The 21,373-nt window shown below is 39.1% G+C and overlaps 1 protein-coding gene across 8 annotated transcripts in view; it reads left to right on the top strand.

Annotated features, from left to right (window-relative positions):
- The window catches only part of LOC123512945 (fasciclin-1-like), a 149,212-nt gene that overhangs the window by 102,343 nt on the left and 25,496 nt on the right, over positions 1 to 21,373 (top strand). For 7 of the 8 annotated variants that reach the window (XM_045269659.1, XM_045269656.1, XM_045269655.1 and 4 more), the window contains exons 2-5: positions 12,556 to 12,694; positions 12,879 to 13,075; positions 13,673 to 13,821; positions 15,052 to 15,148. In XM_045269659.1, coding sequence (XP_045125594.1) covers positions 12,556 to 12,694; positions 12,879 to 13,075; positions 13,673 to 13,821; positions 15,052 to 15,148 — 582 coding nt within the window. Of the gene's footprint in view, positions 1 to 12,555; positions 12,695 to 12,878; positions 13,076 to 13,672; positions 13,822 to 15,051; positions 15,149 to 18,355; positions 18,371 to 21,373 lie in introns of all 8 variants that reach the window. The other variant, XM_045269652.1, reaches the window with a different exon arrangement.

Below are 21,373 nucleotides of genomic sequence, written 5' to 3'. Positions count from 1 at the left end.
CTGTAGTAATAACATCAGTAGTTTTAGTAGTAGTAGTAGTAGTAGTATCAGCAGCAGTGGGGGATGTTGTCTTAGTAATGCCAATAACAAGATTAATACAGACACTCCGTTAATATGTTTGCACGATTCATGTTAGTCAATCGCATTAATACATAGCCAGCCAGTCAGTCAGCCAGTTAGTCAGCTGGTGTGTAATTGTAGTACATGTTTGACGGCGTGAAATTAACTCATTCTTTTTATATTTAGCTTTTTTTTCCGCGTACGTTCAAATTGCTATACCCGAGTGACTTTCATCTTTAATCTAGCGAGGTGGAAAGAATGCCCATATTTTTTCCTCCTGGTTAAGCAGACAGCAGTGTAAGTGGTAGGCAGACAGCAGTGCAGGTAGTTGAGACAGACAGCAGTGTAGGTGGTTGAGACAGACAGCAGTGTAGGTGGTTGAGACAGACAGCAGTGTAGGTGGTTAGGCAGACAGCAGTGTAGGTGGTTAGGCAGACAGCAGTGTAGGTGGTTAGGTAGACAGCAGTGTAGGTGGTTGGTAAATAGGAATAAGTTTGCCGTGAAATGTGTACTTGTTTTCTCTCTCGATTCTTCTCTTATTTATTTTTTTTATTTTCCTTTGCCTCTCACTTTTTCGAGGGAAGGGGTGAGTGAGGCGAAGAAAATGGTTATATGAGCAGTTATTCTGTTTTCTTTCTTAGTTTATTTTATCCTTTTTTCTCATTTCCGATCTCCACATTACAAAAAAATTATAAGACCTTTTATTTATTTTTTCCTTATAAATCATGCTGTTGAATTTATCAGTACATTGTCGTTTTGTAATAAATTTCATGTACTGTCTTCTCAAAACAACTTTCTTTTTTTTGCCTATTTGCGCGTCGGTCCTTTCTTTAATTAAGTTAATGCATTTCTTGTCTCTAACAAAATGCATTCGTGAATTTCTGAGTTTAAGTCGCGTTGTAATCAAGTTGAAGCATTTTAATGTTAAACTGAAATATTTTATCCAATTAATTATTTAACTATCGATTTCTTAATTAATATAAAACGTTTTTGGTCTTCAAGCAAAATGTATTCCTGAATTTATTGCTCGTAATTCGATTCCTGATTAATTTATAACGTTGTGCTCTTCAGAACGAAAAAAAAATCGCTAATCTATCACTCCTATTTAGATCTTTGATAAATGTGAAATATTTTACAGTAAAAGGAAACAAATATTCACAAATTTATTGCGCGTGTAAGTCTATTTGTAGGTAATTAATTTAAAACGTTCTACTCTTCAAATGAAATGTATTCGAGAATTAACTACACACGCAAGTCGGCTTCTAATTAATTTAAAATGCTGTAGTCTTCAAAACAAAATGTATTCCTTACTTTTATTACTTGTTACTTTATTCGTCGTGTAAACCGATTTCCATTTTATTTGAAGCATTCCACTCATAAAAGAAAAAAAAATATTGGTTATTCTTTTATCCTCAAGTCGATTCCTATTTGATTGAAAGTATTTTAGTCATCATAAAATATATTCACGATTTTATTAGTTTTCAATATGTTGCCGCGTCAGTCAATTTGTAATTCATTTAAAACGTTCTAGTCTTTTAAACAAAATACGTTCACGAATTTATTACTCCCAACGCGATTCTTTATAATAAATTGAAAATGTTCTAATCTTTCAAACAAAACATTCTACTTGTGTCTCGATTTCTAATAACTTTAGTGAATTTCAGTCTCTAAGTAAAATGTATCCACTAATTCTATATTCCTAAGTCGAACACAGATTCATTTCGTGAAGACAACCTCCAGGTCCAGAACGCAGCATTTTCACGCTTAGGAAGTGACACCTTTATATAGCAAGACCAAGGCGGCAAAAAAAAGAAAAGAAAAAGAAAAAGAAAACTGGTCAAAGCTCTCAACACTGACCTACACTAACTGGCAATACTGACCTTTCCCATCACCAGGTCACGGTCAGTCTAGGTCAGAGAAACTCAACCCTCATTTTTTGTTCCCCCTAGAGAGAGAGAGAGAGAGAGAGAGAGAGAATAATGCAGAGTAACAATGAATTTCTCCATCATGACTATTAAATGTCTCTTTCTCTCACTCTCCTCTCTCTCCCCTTTCCCTCTCTCTTCCCCTCTCCCTTTGCTGCCCATCTTTAGTGCAAGAGGGGAAAGAGGAGGGGAGGTAAAGTGGAGGAGGAAGAGAAAATGTTGTTAGTGTTATTGAGGAAGAGGAAAGGGTATGATAAAAAAGGGAATGGAGGAAAGAGAAAAAAGGAGGGAGAAAGTGATGTGATGAATCGACGAGCGAGTGAAGAGGATGAAAAAAAACGGAAAGGCAATTAATGGAGGATGAAAGACTTACGAAAGAGAAGAAAGGAAGGACGAAAGAGGGAGAAATGAAGGATAGAAGAAAGGAGAGGGATGAGCGAGAAGGAAAGATAATGAGAAAGGAAAGAAAGGAAGTAGATGTGGTGGATATGCTGTATAGGGATGAAGGAAGGAAGTAGTGAAAGAGAGAAAGCAGAGGAAGAATAAAGAAGGAAGGAATAAGGAAAACAGAAAAAGAAAGGAGGAATAGGAGGAAGATTGGTATGAGTCACCACAAGTCGCCTTCCTTCTTTCATGTCTTTTTCTCCTCCTCCTCCTCCTCCTCCTCCTCCTCCTCCTCCTCCTCCTCCTCCTCCTCCTTTCAGCAAGTACATAGAAACATTCAGTACATGACACTGAGCACTTATTCGATAGTGTGTGTGTGTGTGTGTGTGTGTGTGTGAGTGAATGACCATTTTTATAACACACTCACACACGCACACACTTACACCATGAACACGCACATAGATAACACACACACACACACACACACACACACACACACACACACACACACACACACACACACACACACACACACACACACACACACGTGACAGTATTGACCACTTGGCTAGCCGGATACCGCCCTCACGCCTCCTGTCATGAGCCGAGTGGCGCCTCCCCGTCTGCCTGCTTGCCTGCCTCCCTGCCGGCGCTGCCCCTACACCGCCCCTCCCACCATAATTACATTAATATTCATGGTGTCCTGTGTCTCATGGAAGTTAGACGAGCGGGAAACTTCTTTTATGTGTCATGAGGGAAGTTTTTTTTATTTCAGCAGCGAGTGGAAAGCAGTAATGATAATGTGTGACGTTGGCATGTGTGTGTGTGTGTGTGTGGTGTGTGTGTGTGCGGTGTGTGTGTGTGTGTGTGTGTGTGTGTGTGTGTGTGTGTGTGTGTGTGTGTGTGTGTGTGTGTGTGTGTGTGTGTGTGTGTGTTTTGCCATTTCATATTTTTGTTGTCTTTTTTTCTCAACTTTAATCATTCTTCTCTCTCTCTCTCTCTCTCTCTCTCTCTCTCTCTCTCTCTCTCTCTCTCTCTCTCTCTCTCTCTCTCTCTCTCTCTCTCTGTTATCTTTATTTGTTAGGCATCTGTCCCCTTCAGTTCCTCCCTCAGTCTCCTCGGGGCCGCCACTTCTGCCATCTGCCTGCCGGGGAGAGAGAGAGAGAGAGAGAGAGAGAGAGAGAGAGCACGCTATTTACCCTCAACTTAACCTTGATTATTTGCCTTGGAAAATTAAACCGTGGAGAAGGAAGAGGAGGAGGAGGAGGATGAAGAAGAAGAAGAAGAAGAAGAAGAAGAAGAAGAAGAAGAAGAAGAAGAAAAGGAAGAAGGGAACGCAATCACTCGCCACTACCACAACAACTACTGCTACAACAACAGCAACAACAACAACAACAACAACAACTACTACTACTACTACTACTACTACTACTACTACTACTACTACTACTACTACTACTACTACTACTACTACTACTACTACCACCACCATCACCACCAGTGCGGCGCCTCAAGAAAGAGAGAAGGAGAGAGAGGGAGAGAGACATTGCAAGATTACACTCAGAACATAATTACTGAGACATAGACCTGTTCCTTCCCTTTTGCTACACACGAGACGCGAGACAAGACGCGGGACGAGACACTGCTACTTATGCAAACCAGATTAGCGTGTCCTGGCAGGCGGAGGAGGAAGAGGGGGAAGAAAAAAAGAGGAAGAGGAAGGGAACGAGTAGGCTTTGGTTGCCCTAGTATTGTGCAGAGGGAAGAGGAAGAGGAGTGATAGATCTTCATAGTTGTTAAAAGGAAAGGAAGAGGTGGAAGTGAAGGAAAGAAGGAAGAAAAAAGATCACGTTACACTTTGGGTTATTAACTTTTTTATTACTGCAGTAGAGGAAGTAAGAGGAAAAGAAGGAAGAATAAATGATAAAAATAGAAATAATTTTTTTTACAGGAAGGAGAAAGAGAAAGAAAGACACTCACAAACATCAAGCATTAGTAAATAACCAAACAACGACGAGAAAGAACACAGAGAAGTCAAAGAAAGAAAGAAAAAAAAAAAGGACACCAACACAAAGTAATACACAGCAAAGATAACGAAACAAAACTAATGATAGAAACTAGTCAACGCAAACAGTTCGTAGTAAGAGATCCAGAACACCACACAATGAGCGATGATATAACACAAGAACAACACAAATACCATGGAAAACAAAGCAAGAGAAGAGCGGGTAGGGCAAGTAAGAAACAGGACAAGAATCACTACAAACAAAAAACGGGAGAAACACACAAGGAAGACACCAAAAGTCATCCGTTCTCTTTAAATGTTCATAGCTACTCTCTTTCCTAATCTGCCTTTTAATCTTCCCTCGGACATAACTCTCTTAAAACCCGCGTAATCTCGCCCACACACACAAGCCGCCCCCTGGGTATTCAGCTGCCGTGCGTCCCCTTCCCCAGGGTGCTGGGATGATACGGGGAGAAAGGGAGAGAAACGGGAAGGGAAGGGAGAGGAGGGAGGGTGGTAGAAGAGAAAGAGGGGGAGGCAGGGAAGTGCAATATTCGATAGGGACAAAGGTATAGATACAAGAAGAGAGAGAGAGAGAGAGAGAGATAACTAATAGGTGGAGGATGGGAGATAAGGAAAAGAAGGGGATATAAGTGCGATGGAAAAGAAAGGGAGGGGCGTAGAAGTGTGTTTTGAGAGAGAGAGAGAGAGAGAGAGAGAGAGAGAGAGAGAGAGAGAGAGAGAAGGGGTGGTCAGTTGCTTCTCCATCCTCTCACCGTTAATTGGTGCAGTGTCCCTAGCAGCCTGAGAGAGAGAGAGAGAGAGAGAGAGAGAGAGAGAGAGAGAGAGAGAGAGAGAGAGAGAGAGAGAGAGAGAGAGAGAGAGAGGGAGGGAGGGAGAGAAAGGAGCAGGCGTCTTTCCCACATCTAAGGGTGGTCGCGGTGGAGGAAGGGAAGGAAGAGAAGGGACCGTATGAATGGAGGGAAAGGGAGGAGGGAAGGAGGGAAGGAGAGACACATTGAGGAGGAGAAAGAGTGACAGCAACTTTGGTGGCAATACAAAAGCGACCCTTAACCAGCTGGACTCTCTCTCTCTCTCTCTCTCTCTCTCTCTCTCTCTCTCTCTCTCTCTCTCTTGCACATTTCAATTCAGGATCTTTTCTTACGACACTCTTTTCTCTCTTTCCTCCTTCTTCTTCTCCTCTTCCTCTTCTTCCTCTTCTTCCTCCTCCTCTTCTCATTGGTATTCTTCCATTCCATTACCACTTTTTGTCCTTCTTTCTCTTTTTTCTCTATTTCCTTCCTTTCTTTTCAACCTTTTTTTCTTCTGTTCCTGTTCTCCTTTCGTGTTTTTTCCATGTTATTTAATTATATTTCGTCTTCTATTCCCATTTTTCCCTGTTCCTTCCTTTATTCTTGTTTTTTCTTTCTTCTCCTTGTAGTCAATGAGCTGAAATTCCTCGTAATTCTCTCCCTCCTTTGTGATTCTTTGCGACACCTCTCTTCTCTATTCTTCTCTCTTCCTCTCTCTCTCTCTCTCTCTCTCTTTCTCCCTCTTTCTCCATCTCTCCCTCCCTCCTTTCAGCTTCTCTATCTCTCTTACTCCTTCCCTTCCTTCCTCCCTCACGTCTCTCCTCCGTTATTCTTTATTCCTTTCTCTCTCTTTCCCGCCATATTTTCCGCTTTTCCTTCCCTTCTTTCCTTCATTTCCATTTCTTTCCTTCTTTTCCTTCGTCTCTTCCTTCTTTTGTCCAACTTTCGTCGTATTTTTGTTGTTGTCTCTCCCTAACTCTTGTTTTAAAGCCTGCATTTGTTTATTCCGCTCCATTAGCCTCTCTCTCTCTCTCTCTCTCTCTCTCTCTCTCTCTCTCTCTCTCTCTCTCTCTCTCTCTCTCTCTCTCTCTCTCTCTCTCGCGTCACTTACTCCTGTTATCCTTCCCTTCCTTTATGCATTTATATCTTCCTTTCTCCCCTCCTCTCCCCTCCCACCCCCTCCCCTCCCTTCCCCTTCCCGGACCCCCAATTCCCCCAGAGATCAGCACAGTGGCCACACACACACACCCCTTCCCCGAGAGGATCATGGTGGGGAGTGTGGGTTCAGATCCTGTAAAGAGACAAGTGAGTGACATCGCTGAGGCTAAAGCGGGTTTTACTGGCTTGTGAGAGAGAGAGAGAGAGAGAGAGAGAGAGAGAGAGAGGGGATGGGGAGCATAGCTGAGTTTACTCCTTCCCCAAAAACACACATAGCTGTACAAATACGTAAAAAAACTATTCTCTCTCTCTCTCTCTCTCTCTCTCTCTCTCTCTCTCTCTCTCTCTCTCTCTCTCTCTCTCTCTCTCTCTCTCATAAGCCAACAAACATAAACAAACAAACAGCACATTCTTATTAACGTCAATTTTGAGTTTTCACGGTGTCTCAAGAGGAGGAGGACGAGGAGGAGGAGGAGGAGGAAGAAGAAGAGGAGGAGGCTATGGTGAATGGAAGGTGGTGATGGTGGTGGCGGCGGCGGCTTTCTGTTCTGTAGTGGAGAAAAGGGAAGAGGAGGAGGAGAGGAGAGGAAGAGGAACTAAATGGGCGTGCTGTATCATGAATAGTTTCAGCACGCCCTTGACTCCCTAGATCGAGCGTGGTGACAAGAACTCTCCCTCTCACTCTCTCTCCCTCTCTCCCTCTCCCTCTCCCTTCCCACGGCGCGATGAGAAGGAGGGAGGGAGAGGAGGGAGAGTTGTTTGCAGTGACTCACTTCTATCTCGTCGTGAATTAATAGGCTGTCTCTGTTTTGGGAATAAGGTGTTGAGTTTCCTCTATTTCCCTACGTTAAATACTTCAAAGTTGATATTTTTTCGTGTTTTCTTTGGTATATACGTGTGTGTGTGTGTGTGTGTGTGTGTGTGTGTGTGTTTTGTTATTCACTGTACTTATATTTTTTCCTTTCTTCAATGTTCTTATTACCTTCATTTTCTTACATAAAATACTTCAAAGTTTGCCTTTTTTTTTTTTTTCGTGTTTTATTTGATATATATACGTGTTTATTTTTCTACTTGTTATTCTCTCTACATATTCTTTTTCTTTTTCTTTTATCAATGTTCATATCACCTTCATTTTCTTACGTAAAATACTTCAAAGTTTGCTATTTTTTCTTGTTTTCTTGATATATACGTGTTTTTTTTTTTTTTTTTTTTTTTTTTTTGCTACTTGTTATTCACTGTACATTTTTTTCTTCTTTAATGTTCATATTACCTTCATTTTCCTAAATTTCCTAAGTTTGATAATTTTTTGTGTTTTATATATACGTGTGTTGTTGCTGTTTTTTACTTGTCAATATCTGTTTATATATTTTTTCATTTGTGTGTTTTATCTTATGTTTTATTCTCTTTTCTGTGTCCTTCCTCCCTTTATCAAATTCTCTTCCCGCTCGTGCTTGATTTATTGCATTGTCATACATTGTACTTGTTTCCCTTCTTGTTTCTCTCTTCTCTCTTTGTTTCCTTCCTTCGATTTTCCATCCTTTCTATCCATCCTTTATATTCTCTTCAGACAGAGGACAGACAGATAGAGATAGACAGAGGAATAAAAAGATAGATGAATAGAGGGATAGATTAACAGACAGACAGATAGAAAGACGAATACAGATAGATGAATAGAAAGATTGACAGAGAAAGACAGATGGATAAACAGACAGACAGACAGACAGGATAAATAGATAGATGAATAGAGGGATAGACGGACAGACAGACAGATAGAAAGACGAATACAGATAGATAAATAAACGGACAAATAGAAAGATTGACAGAGAGATAGATGGATAAACAGACAGACAAGCAAACAGAAAAACAGACAAACAGACAGACAGACAGACAGGCAGACAGGCAAAAGGTACCGTCTTGGAACAAACAACATTATCGGTCGTCTCCTAAATGCACCGCGACAGAGAGAAAAATAAGAGAAAGAATTCGGACAAGAAAATATCTGGATGGGCCAGCTTCCCTCACGCTCTTCCTTGCCTTCTCCTCCCTTTACTCTTTTTCTCTCTCTTTTTCTCTTCCTTGCTTTATTCCCCTAGTTTGCTCTCTTGCCTTCTCCCTTTATTCTTTTTCTCTTTCTTTATTTTATCTTGCTTGTCCTCTCCTCTCTTTATTCTTTTCTCTCTCTTTTTATCTTCCTTGCTTTATTTCCCCTATTTTCCTTTCTTTTGAGCTTCCACTCCGTTTTCTCCCTCATTCGTATGGTTTGTGTTCTCTCTCTTTTTTCTTTTCTCATTTTTATTCATTTTCTTTTATGTTTTTATTACCAACCTATCCTCTCTTCATTCTTCTTTCTTCCTTCCATAATATCGTTTTCTTTGTCATTTTTTTCACATCTCACTTTCTTATCATCCTTCCTATCGTTCCTGTGACGCCCATTCGCTTATATAGTTACATATATAGCTCACTATTACACACAAAATTTTACAACTATCGTAATTTTCAACAGAGATCAAATGAGAGGCCAGGATATATATTACTGTTTTTAATGCCACCTCGTAAAGAAAGCTGCAATTTTAGACACAGTAACCAGTTATAGAAATGAAACCAAGAGTGAGTAAATATCAAAGACAAAGGAGACGCCAGGAAGGGAAGAAAAAATAGATGAAATAAAAAAAAAGAAGGGAGGAGGGGAAAGGGTTTATTTAGGGCAAAAGTGTGTTTACAAAATATCTTCCTTGGAAAGTTGGCGACATTGCAGAGAGAGAGAGAGAGAGAGAGAGAGAGAGAGAGAGAGAGAGAGTCAACAATAACAAGCGGAAAGATAAAAATACTTTCCTATCTACTCGCATATTTCTTTTTATTGTTATGTTCGTATATGAAGCGAAAGGAGAAAGAGAAGAAGAAAGGCAAGCGAAAACCAAACAACGTGAAAAGAGAACAAGGAAAATGGAAGGAATGAAAACAAATACTGCAGAAGTGGAGGGAGAAGAGAATAGAAGGCAGGAGATAGAAGAAATGGGTGATGAATGAGAGGAAAGGAGGAGAAGGAGGAGGACGACGAGGAGGAATGAAATTTGAAAGGAAGAGTGGTAGGAAAGAAAGACCGGAGATAGGATAAAAGGGTGAGGAAAAGACGGAAGAAATATGGAAGGGTAGGGAAGGAGAGGTAAAATAGGAACGGAGACAAAAAAAAAATGGTAGGGAATAATTTGTTACTGAAAAAGGGGAAAGGCATAATGGATAATACATGGAAGGGGGAATAGTAGAATATGATAATAAAGGAATGGAAATGTGGAAAGGATGAAAAGAATGCGATAAAGAAGAAAGTATTGGAAGGAGAGCTGGAGGAGTGTGTGTGTGTGTGTGTGTGTGTGTGTGTGTGTGTGTGTGTGTGTGTGTGTGTGTGTGTGTGTTTGTGACTGCGTGTCTGGTTTAGGTTAGTGTGGCATCTCAACATAAGCTGTTACTAAGCTCCGTAATCCAGCTGCCCTCACGTCCACCCAGAAACTTAGACAGGTTGTAATTGTCACTTTAGTGCGGCAGACGGGAGCAAACGAGCTGCCACCGCCGTTACAAGGGATGGGAGGGAAAAAAGACTAGAACGAAGCGAAGAATTTAGCATGACACTGATCCTTTCTGATGGTTCTGCGACTGGTGCCTTTAATTGCCGATGCTTGGTGCTTTGTATGGTGACTTTTTTGGGGGGAGAACTACCTGTGTGTGTATGTGTGTGTGTGTGTAGGAACGGTGAGAAGAAAGGGTAGTGGAGATGAAAGGAAGTTAAGTCGAGAATATGAATTATGTACAGCAGGTGTGAATGGAAGGTTGGAGAACTTGTTTTGAAAGTAAATGTGTTCGCATGAATTTATTGAAGAGGTAATCACGAAAGCTTAAAACGAGTTAGAAAATTGTATGGACGCTGAGAGAGAGAGAGAGAGAGAGAGAGAGAGAGAGAGAGACTGTGAACCATGGAAATTACGTTACTGTGGAGTCCTAGTAACAGTATTAGGTTGGTTTATGGCCATAGTGCACATCTATTCTGTCTCGTCTCTTGTTGCGCCTTGTTATTCTTCCAACAGTCCACCACCACCACCACCACCCCTTACTTTTTTTATTGCAAGCATGTCATTTTCTGAGTTTAAGTTCTCTTTCCACTACGTCTCTCCTGTTGCAATTTACAAGCCTTCATTTTTATATCAGGTGTTTTCTCTCCTACTCTTGTTTACTTTGCTGGCTTTTCCTTTCTTTACTTTGAGCTTGTCGGTTTTCCACGTCCCTTTTTTGTTGAAGTTCTGTTAGTTTCCCTTTGTGCTTTCCAGTGTGTGTATATTGCAGCTGGCTTTCTTTGTATTCCAACCGTTGCTTCTATTTCTGTCCACTAGCTTGCGTCTTTTATTTCTTTATTCCACGCATGTCATTCTCCTGCATTCCGGTGATGGGCATAAAGCAAGAACGCTGAGTATAAAATAGCCGGTCCATCCATCCACTCGCACTCTCACATCACATAGCAGGCGTCAGTCAGGCTGCAGGCATCCTCTCTCATCGAGCTGCTTCTCATTTTAACTGCTCGTAGTATGTTTAAATTGTTCTTTCCCGCCATCGCCTTTCTTGTCATCCTTCTCTACTTTTCTTGTTTATCTTCCAGTGACAGTATTTCTTCTGCAACATCCTTTCCTGATTCCCTTTCTCCACGTGTGACTTTTGTTTTTTTATCATGTATTGTCTCTCCTTATCTCTTTGCTTTTTACCGCCACTCATCTCTTACTCTAGAGTAGATAAAGCTCTCATTTCATCACCAACAGCGTCTTCTGAAAGGACAAAAGTAAGAATCCTACCTATTTTTATTTTTTCTTTGTTCCTTTACTTTGATCCTGCTCTTCCTTCTCGTCCTCGTCCTCTCCCTCTCTCTTTGGCCGGAGGTTGCCGCTCGCTATGTTAGAATTCAGTCGAAAACTTTATGGCTAGCTGCAAGAATATGGGTTTCCAGAGGGTTTTTTTTTTTTTTTTTTTTTTTTTCATCATTTCGTTCCGCGGCGCCAACACTAGAGAGCAGCGGGAGAGGAAATCGTGTGAGGCTTCCCGTGGGCATTGGAGGCTGGATAGTTTGCTCTGGTTTTGCCTTTTTTCTTTTTTTCTATTCTCTCTCTCTCTCTCTCTCTCTCTCTCTCTCTCTCTCTCTCTCTCTCTCTCCAGGCAGCATTAATACAGTTAAATCTATTTTTAAAGGCCACTATTGTTGTCATAATTTGCTATAAACTCCTCAGTTGAGCCTCGGTGGCTGGAGAGAGAGAGAGAGAGAGAGAGAGAGAGAGAGCGCTAATGTAATTGAACTACTTTATCACATGAAATTACCCGAGTTACAATTACTGTCTCTCTCTCTCTCTCTCTCTCTCTCTCTCTCTCTCTCTCTCTCTCTCTCTCTCTCTCGACCAGTGTAAGAGAGGGATGACGTTAACAAAATTAGCCTTAGAATTTTTCCAAATGAGTCTTCATTGGCACAGAATACAGTCATTTTAATAGACTTTTTAGCCCTTGAATCATGGGAGAGGCCGGGAGACTGAAAAAGAGAGGGGAGGAAGGGTGTGAGAGAGAAGAGGGAGAAGAGGAAGAGTGTGAGAGAGGAGAAGAGCGAGAGGTGGTGGACCCCTATAAGGTTGTATAAAGAAGGATGATGACGAATGAATGGACAGACTCAACCATGATGAATTACTGGTGTGTGTGTGTGTGTGTGTGTGTGTGTGTGTGTGTGTGTGTGTGTGTGTGTGTGTGTGTGTGTGCTATAAACTCCTGTAGTCTTATTTATGTATTAATTTTTATCCAGCTTGTCCTTTATCTTCATTTGGTGTACATTTCTCATTTTTTATATATAGTTTTTTTTTCCAATATACAGTTCATCTTTTTTTTCTGGAAGCTACATTCTTTTGCCATTCAAACTTACTGTTTAATTCAGCTTTCCTTGAGTCCTCACCAGTATTTGCTGTCTCTTTCCCTCTGTAGTAAATTGTTCTTTCTTTCCACATGAACTCTACAGAAAAGTTGTGTTAATAAAGCTGCTCAATGTGAAAATGAGAGGAATACTAACACCAACCATAAAGCAGTTATTACCCTGCAACATTTTATCTAATTCCAGAAGCTTCTTTGTTGGTCAAATGGTATTCTGCAGTCTACTTATTGCCTTATGATCTGTATCTAATTCTCTCTTTTTGTGTTGCAGGTGGATAATATCATCAAGTCGGATGAAGTGCTTTCCTCTTTACTAAAGAGCAAAAGCTACATGGCTTTCCTTCCAAATGATAAAGCTCTGAGTGCTTATCAAGGGGTCAAGGACTCTACCCTCATCAGTTATCACTTGTGTAAGTAGAGAAAGAGAGAGAGAGATGAAATGACAATGGATAAAGAGAAAGAATTTAATATGAAGTTTTAAACAGGAATGGCTTCATGAAGGTTTACTGGCTTAATGGAGTTTCCCTGGTGTTCTTATGATCTCCTGTTCTTCTGTTGAACCATGTAATGTAATCTCTATATACTTCTTTCCAGCCAACCTTCCCTACCTAGTACAGGACATGCCAGATGAGCTCAACACTGACCTGGTAGGCAATCCCCGTGTGTATGTATCCAAGGTGCCGTCTGGCCAACCCAGCATCACCGGCTGGGAACACCTCCATGTCTACATCAATGACGCCAAGGTCATCGACGCAAACCACCGAGCCATCTCCAGCAGGGGGATGAAGCAGGTGAGGCACTAGACTGTGGCCAGTATATTAAGCACTGTGTGATTCTCTGATCAAAAGTGTTGTAACAATGGATTCATTTGGTTCTCTCTCTCTCTCTCTCTCTCTCTCTCTCTCTCTCTCTCTCTCTCTCTCTCTCTCTCTCTCTCATCTCTCTCTCTCTCTCTCTCTCTCTCTCTCTCTCTCTCTCTCTCTCTCTCTCTCTCTCTCTCTCTCTCTCTCTCTCTCTCTCTCTCTCTCTCTCTCTCTCTCTTCATTGAGTTTATCGTGAGTCTTTCATTGTTTTCATTCATTTAGTCATTTTGGTCAATTTTCAAAATGATATGGTCTGGGCTAAGTTTAGAGCACAGTGTAGATTTGAAATGGTGCCACTCACTTTCAGCTTGAAAAAGAATTAACTAGAATTAACTTAAGTATCTTTGATTTTAATGCCATGACATAAATAACTCAAGTTTTTCAAAGACTGGGAGACTCTTCACAGTGCACCACCTGCCTTTCTACACACCAGAATCTTTATGATTTCCTTACTCATAAAGTATATGAGTGGGTTAAGCATCACCAAGTGTGCAAGAAGTTCTATTCACTGGCTGCTTCCAACAGGTGCTTCACATTGTGGACCGAGTCATCACCCCTACTGTGCCGAGGGGTGTTGACTTCTCCCAGATTGACCTCATGTACCTCAACCCTGATGCCCAGAAACTAATCGAGAAGCCACGCTACTACGGCCTGGAGGGTCCTCTCTCCATCTCGTAAGAACTTTACAAATAAGACCTCACTAATAGTTGTGCAATTTATGCAAGGTTTTTCTTGTATTGGACTTCTGTATTATATGATTATGCGTGTATTAGTTACCTATTAGATATATACTTTAAGAATATGTATGTGGTTGCAATCCTTTGTTTCTATGCAAACATAAAATCAGGACTCATGCTGAAATCTGAAATTAAGAGGCTAGGTATCTGACTATTTGAGGATCAGCTGTATCTGTGTAACTTATACAGTGGAGATTCAATACTCGAACTTAATTAGTTCCAAATGGCTTTTCGAGTATCAAAAAGTTTGACTATTGATACCTATAAATCAGGTAATTCATTCTAATCTTAGCAAAACCTCAAGTTCATAAAATTTTCAATGTAATTTTTTATATGATTTTGATTTGTACAGTATAAAAGTGAAGGCTGGTGATGGGTAATGTACAAGAGGAGAGGAAAAGAGTAGGGAGGAGGAAGGTTGTCAGAGGACGAGTCACTATCCATAAAAATGTCCAGTGTGATTCCTGTGAACTCACTAGCAGAGGGATCTGGCTCCCTAACACTTGCACTTTCACTAGATTCCTTATTTTCACCACCATTAAGCCTCTTTGGTGTCATTGTAGGTTTCTAAATGAAAAACTACCGACAACACAGAAGAATGCGGTTTTTCTCAAGACTGCAGCAGGACTAGGGATACGCAACAGTATTCAGTATTCCGGAATAACAGCAATTTTTTTTTTTACTGGTAATACAATATCAGAATGGGACAATGGCGGTGGTGGGGAGGAAAAGGCCAGAGGTTTGTTTGCAATCATGTGTGCAGCCATTCGATTACCAGATATTTTCACCACTAATAAGCTTTTCGTGTTAATGTAAGTTTATAAATGAAAAACTACAGACAGAACACATAAGAACATTATTCTGAAGACTGCAGCAGCACAACTAGTGGAAGGGGGAGGGAGAGGCTAAGGAGATTTTTTTTACAACCACGTGTGTTCGACTATCAGGTATTTTTTAAGTATTAAATCTAACTTTTGCGTTTGAGTATTGAATGTCCACTTTATTACTTTATACTAAGTCATATTACTAAGGGAATATAAAAATGTTTTTTCATATTTCTCCCCATGTTCCAATCACTGTCTCTCTGAGTTGCAAATTTGGTGATAAGCTGTAATTATTTAGTGGATTTTCATGGAAGTTTTGATTGAACATGTACGTGTCTTGCAGTGAGTTTGAAGGAAGAGTGAATGCCTTGAATCTCCATGATGTGTACAACATTACCGGAAAGAATACCTTCTTCATTCCTGTTGACACGGGTATTAATGTAAGTACCCTTTCCCTCTGTCCTTTTAAGCTTCAGTAGAAAGTTAATCATTTATGTTTGAGCTTGGCTACGGAATACCATAAATAGGTGTTTGTGTGAAGGGAGCACATTGCATGTCATCAGATGAAACTGACAGACTGCTAATGAGGCTTTGATATTATAAACATATTTTTCCTTCAACATTTTAATTAGTCATTAATTACAAGGCACAGCTCTAAAAGTGTAGAATATTGCAGAACTTAAGCTGCAGATAATTTTGATGTGTATGGTAAAGTTAAAGATTGGATGATGTCTTTCTGTGTGTTTTTAGCTCAGATTGAGACACTTAGGAGAACCCTAGAATTTTGTCTTCATGAGGGTAGTGCTCATGCTTAAATGGTGATGCGCTGCCTCCCTCATCCATTACTTGGTGACTGACTGCAGCTATGCACTCCTTGATCTTTGGATGATGGGATACTTGCTGCAGTGTAGAGGAACAATAGCCACTGTGAATGTTGGAACATCTCTTGCAGTGTAGAAGTGATAGTCATGTTGAAGGTTCAGATGAATCTGGGTAGATATAATGTAATGTTCTCTTAGAGTGTGTGTGTTATTATTATGCAAAAACCCTAAGTTCTAATTGACTTTTCAGGCTGAAAGTGACTGAATTGAACCAGTGCACATTGAATTCCTCACTAAACTTTTATTTTTTGTTGCCAAGTAGCTTTGGTGGGTAGACAGACACACTGTTCTCAGTTCACAAGGGATACTGCTTACCTACCCTAGCTCACAGCAGTTCACCACCACCAACACTCAGCTCTGCAGTTAGTAGCACATGCCTCCACTAGTCATCGCCTCCCGACTACTGCCTACTGCACTCTTGAGGTTCTGTGAGCAATTCTTGAGTTATATTGATATAGGAGGACTGCTGTAACCATGGGACTTTAAAAGATTTGACCACGAGAGTCAATTGGCAACTCTTATTTATGATGAAGATGTGGATTGCCTTGAGGTGAAGTCATGTATCCTGTACTTTTGGTAATGATTTCCTTAGTGTTTTTGCATGTGTTGTCTGCATATACTTTTGGCATAGAGCATTATTCCCTTGCAGTATTAGGATCCAATTGGTCTGGCTGTTGTGGCTCATGAAGTCATGGCAAACATGGTTCTGAGGTGATGTCTTATTGGCCAAGAACAGAGCGATGGTTGGCCTGATACAGCTGGTGGTGCTGGTGTGAAGGTGGCAGCCCCTGAGGCTGGGTAAGGAAGACCTATTAAAATGTGCCTTAGATTTTGTCAGCAAGAAAAGAAAGAGCAACAATTGGGAAAAGAAATAAAGGAAATAAGCATATCTGAAAATCTTGGGTTTCCCACAGAAGGTGAGGGATGCACAGGCCTGGTGGAAGACTCATCATCCCCAACATGTTTTCACATATGAACCAAATACAAGAGAGCAGAATTCTAAATTTTATGCAGCATTTCTAAACATGACATATAAGATGTTTATGAAAACAAAGGGACAGCATTGCTGTCTTTCCAGTACTCACATATAATTGCTTTTTCTGCTCGTCTCACAGTATTTTCTTTACTTTATCACAAAGTTATTGATACTTGCTTTCAGCTATATATTATACATTTACTTTGGTATCTATATTTTGGATTCTTCCTTTGAGTTTGCACGAATATTTTCACACCTCGACAAGGATAACACATCAGTCTTTTCAATAAAAATGTGTACAAATTGACTCTAGTAGTTAAAGGAAGCAATTACTGTTCTTTATTTCTTGTCTTATGCTGTAAATATTGGGTTCTTTTCATCATGTCACCTGAAGATTACTATATAACAATTAGAAGGTGTAAATATGTTTTGACATGAATATTTGTAATATTTTTGCCTTGTACAGGTGTGAAACATTTGCACATGTTCATGCATGGTCTCAGCCACTGTTGATGATGGTAAAATGTTGAGAATAAGCCTCGGTTGTGGCAAAACTATTTCGTCTTAAGTCACTTTCATTATTGCCATTATCTCTGACCTTTGTCATATACTTTTCCAGTTCCTTCCATGCTTGCTACATTCTGCACATTGTAGAGTGGTATTTTTGTTGCTCATTTGAGTGAGAGGGGAGGGCAGAATGAGAAACTGGTACCTGTAGGGATTTGCCAGCCATCTCAGAGGCATGGCTTAGGCAAGGTTTGCTATATAAACATGAGTTAATTTAGCAGTCCTTAGTAAGACAATCATAGGAATAGTATGTGATGAATAGATGACAGAATCTATCAAGACAACACCATGCTCTACTGTGTTGCCTAGCAGTTTACATGTTTGTAAACAGCCTAAGGGAATAAACTTTTAGAATGATAAGATTATTAGATGACTACTTACTGGCAATAAGTGTAACTTTGTAATGAAAATCCTACTTTGGTCATGATGCTGAACCAAAAGGAAAGGAGTATTGATTCACTCACACTCAAGATTCAAGTAATTTTGTTCACCCACACCAACTGTGTTTAGTGTTCTCCCTCAGTGTTGCAACCTTGGATCTGCTGACAGTCTCCTTACAAACTCTGATAGTTAAGAGATTTCAGCAGATCTTGTAACATAAGGTTATAGAAACCATCATATAATGTCAGTGAGTATGGGAGATTACTCTACCACTGACCACAGCTGTGCCATTCTAGACAGCCATGGTGTGTCAGGAATCTGCCCATGGTTGTATGGTCATTTTGGCACTTATACACATGAATATTGGTTTATTAATCCTCTATCCATAACCTTTTTCCTGTATGAATGTGAAATGATTGAATAGCATCATGTGTATTAGGTGAAAGTAAAGTTGTTGTTATAATCATAGTTTTGAAATAGAACTAGAAGTTGATATCATACATTGGTTAACATTTGAAGGGAAAACAAGATTTCATATATTTTCAAGGTGACAGTAGCACTGAAATGGTATTGAAGAATAGATGAATAAGTGAATAAATAAATACTAAAGTGAGAGGGAACAATGAAAAGCATATAGTACTTTAGGCAGTCATGACTCTTTTGATTGATTAATTCACCCATATACTTATTGTCAGAATGGAACTGCAATATAGACTTAAGGACCTGGTGAATAAAGATTGGTTCCAACAATGATAAAGACTAGTGTCACATTTATCATTTATTATTGAAAATTAAGGCAATGCTGACCCTATTAATCCTTGCTGGCCTCATCTGGACCCAAGACCATGCAAGGAAAGGTTAGAATGATTGTTATTTTTATAACTATGTACTTTAGTTGACTTTGAAGAAGACAAGATAGAATCCAAGTCTTTAACCTTGAATCTTAAGTTAGGGTAGAACTTGAATGATTAGTCTTAAGACAGGGTAGAATATCAGTCCTTATTAATATTAGGTCAAGATAAAGCTAGTCTAGTCTTGAATCAAGGTAGAATGAAATTTTTAGTCTTGTCATAAATCCCTTTCTTCCACTGTAAAATAGAACATTGGTGCCCTCTATTTCAGGTACTTTTCTAAAACTATAGAAATTCAGGCTTAATACAAAGCCTATAGTTATGTGCTGTTGGGAATACAGGACTAGTGAGTAATGAGGAAGTGATTGAATAGATACATGTAATGAAAGCAAATAAGCTGTAGATAATCAAGTGGATTAATATACATGCCATAGTTGGAATGCAGTATCCTCTGAAGGAATTAGATTCACTGAAAGCACTACAAATCACAAAGGCAACTTTACTTTTATTTTAACAGAGGAGCAAGAATAAAACAAAAAAATTAGAAGACAGGTGAGTATACTGAGAGACAAGCAGGTTTTAGTTATGTAGATTCCAAATACAGTAAGAGATTTATGCTAAGGGATATAATTTTGCTCTTTTTATATTCAATGGAAAGTTAAGTATTAGTTCCACATTGTCTTGGTTGGGAGAGGATGACTAGTGAAACAATAAACACTGATCCGATCAATTAAGTGACAATTGAGGCAACTCCTGTTAATGGTTTGAGATCACTTGTGAAACACATCATGTGCTGCTGAAGCTCCAGCAGGTGTGAGCTACTAAACTGTTCTAGAATTGAAGTAGACATATTGGGGTCTAGTTGATATTTAAAGTTGGCTTAGTAGTAAAACCTTAAGGAAATTAGAAATATGAGTGATCAAATCTAGCCCTAACTCTAACTCTGAATTGTTGCTCTTATATACAGATAGTCCCCTGCTTGTAAATGTTCAAGTTATGAACTCTGATACATATGAACAAGTCCTAAGTTGAAAAATAGTACATAGCAATAATTTACATGTCTGCTGAGTTTGGCAGCAAGAGTGAAAATAAGAGTAGCAGGAATTCTGAACAATAGTCATCTTGTGCTTTGTGTGTCCTGGTGGGCTATTGGAACGTGTGTTATGCTGTTACACAATTTTTTGCCCCTTTAAGCATTTTATTGAGTGGGCTGTTAGAGTCAAGCCAGTTCTGCTGACTGTGTGTCCTCACCAAGGTAAGATGAAAAATATTATTCTTGTTATTAGTATTACATTTATTTCATTTACTTGAAGACTGCTTAAAGCCTGAAAAGCCAACTGAAAGTATTGTTTCTATCAATACATCTAAATTGAAATATTCTAATATATTGAATGGTAATCACAGAAAGCCAGTTGATGTGCCCAAGCTGTGTCACCTTCTCCGGGTAAGATTAGACATGTTTTTTTGTTACTCTTATTAACTTTATTTAATGTAAGTGAAGGTTGTTCAAAGCAAATTAAGAGCAGCAACCAGAAATGTTTTTGATAACAAATTATTCAAAATCCAGAGCTGTCCGTAGCCAAAACACACGTCCCAATACCGTAAAGTTTAGTACATATGATGGACTTGCGAATAAATAGATTTGCAAACGACCTCTCAGGACGGAACCTGTTTGTAAGTTGGGGATTATCTGCATATGTTGAATATGACAATAATTAATTAAGTGACATGGTTTGTGTGATATTTTGATAAAAATTTTGTTATCTTGGTACTAAATGGTGTTTTACACATTATATCCTCATTGTAAGACCCTTTTAAACTGTAGATATCCTCTAGTAGTCACAACAACTATATTATTATTATTATCCGCATGACACAGAACAATCATTGGTTAGATGCTTGAGTTCCTTGTATGTCATTGTTAGAAGAATGTGTACAGTAATTTTCCCAAAGATAGTTCAGTTTGGTGTTTTGACTTTGTTACTTTACGGTTTGTTTTAATGTTGTATACTGATTATGATTTTTTGAGATTTGTTTGTGGTGATCATGTGTATCAGTCAGTTTGCTCTCCCTCACTTATTGTTTTATTATTATTATTATTATTATTATTATTATTATTATTATTATTATTATTATTATTATTAATATTATCATTATTAATATTGTTATTATTGTTCTTATTATTATTTGTCTTACATTGCCTTTTGAAAATTTTCAATTTAAGGCACATCTTAGAAATCAAGCTGAATTGTTTACTTTTCCCCTCCCCTTACTATGTCAAACAAAGCTTTGGAAATTTCTCAGTAAAGTCAGTGTGCAGCCACCGTAGATGAGAGGCGGTGGCTCACATGCGGCGGTTCACTGTTTGTTTCACGTCTTCTTCAACACATTTCAAAGTTAGCATGTCACCTTTTTGGAAGGAGTGGAGTGGGCTCTTGGAGGACTCTTCCTGTTCATGGTTTATTTTATACATTACTTACATGATTTAAGTTTATACATATGTATATACGTATGTATATTTAATCATAATGTTTTCACTTTGTTTCTTTTTTCTCATTATCTCCTTTTTTTATTCTTTCTATTAGTTTATTTTCTTGCTTGCTTTTTATTTAACTTTTTTTTTTGTCTTTTCATTGTTTTCTGTTGTTCAGTTACCTTTTAAGTTGACATTTTTTTTGTCTTTTTTGTGATATTGCACTACAATGAACTGTAAGCATTACAACATAGATAGCGTGTTTTGTATAGCTCATGTCCTTTGATATGATGTTTATCAAAAACAGTCTTGAGGTATAGTTATATTTTTTGTTAATTGTAGAATAGATTTTTTATGTTCATAGAATCTTTATGGAATTTCAAACACATTTGGGTATTCCATCACAAAGCAGCCAAGCGTCTCTGGCGCCCCACACCCTCCGCTGCCATGCTGCCATGTGCCTGTCCAGTCTGAGCAGTCAGACTTGTCTCACTCTTGAACATAGGCATCATATCAAAAGGACAGACAATATCACT

This window comes from Portunus trituberculatus, chromosome 35 (assembly GCF_017591435.1).
Source record: "Portunus trituberculatus isolate SZX2019 chromosome 35, ASM1759143v1, whole genome shotgun sequence".
In the NCBI taxonomy this organism is placed as follows: domain Eukaryota; kingdom Metazoa; phylum Arthropoda; class Malacostraca; order Decapoda; family Portunidae; genus Portunus; species Portunus trituberculatus.
This window is presented reverse-complemented; position numbering and strand designations above follow the sequence as displayed.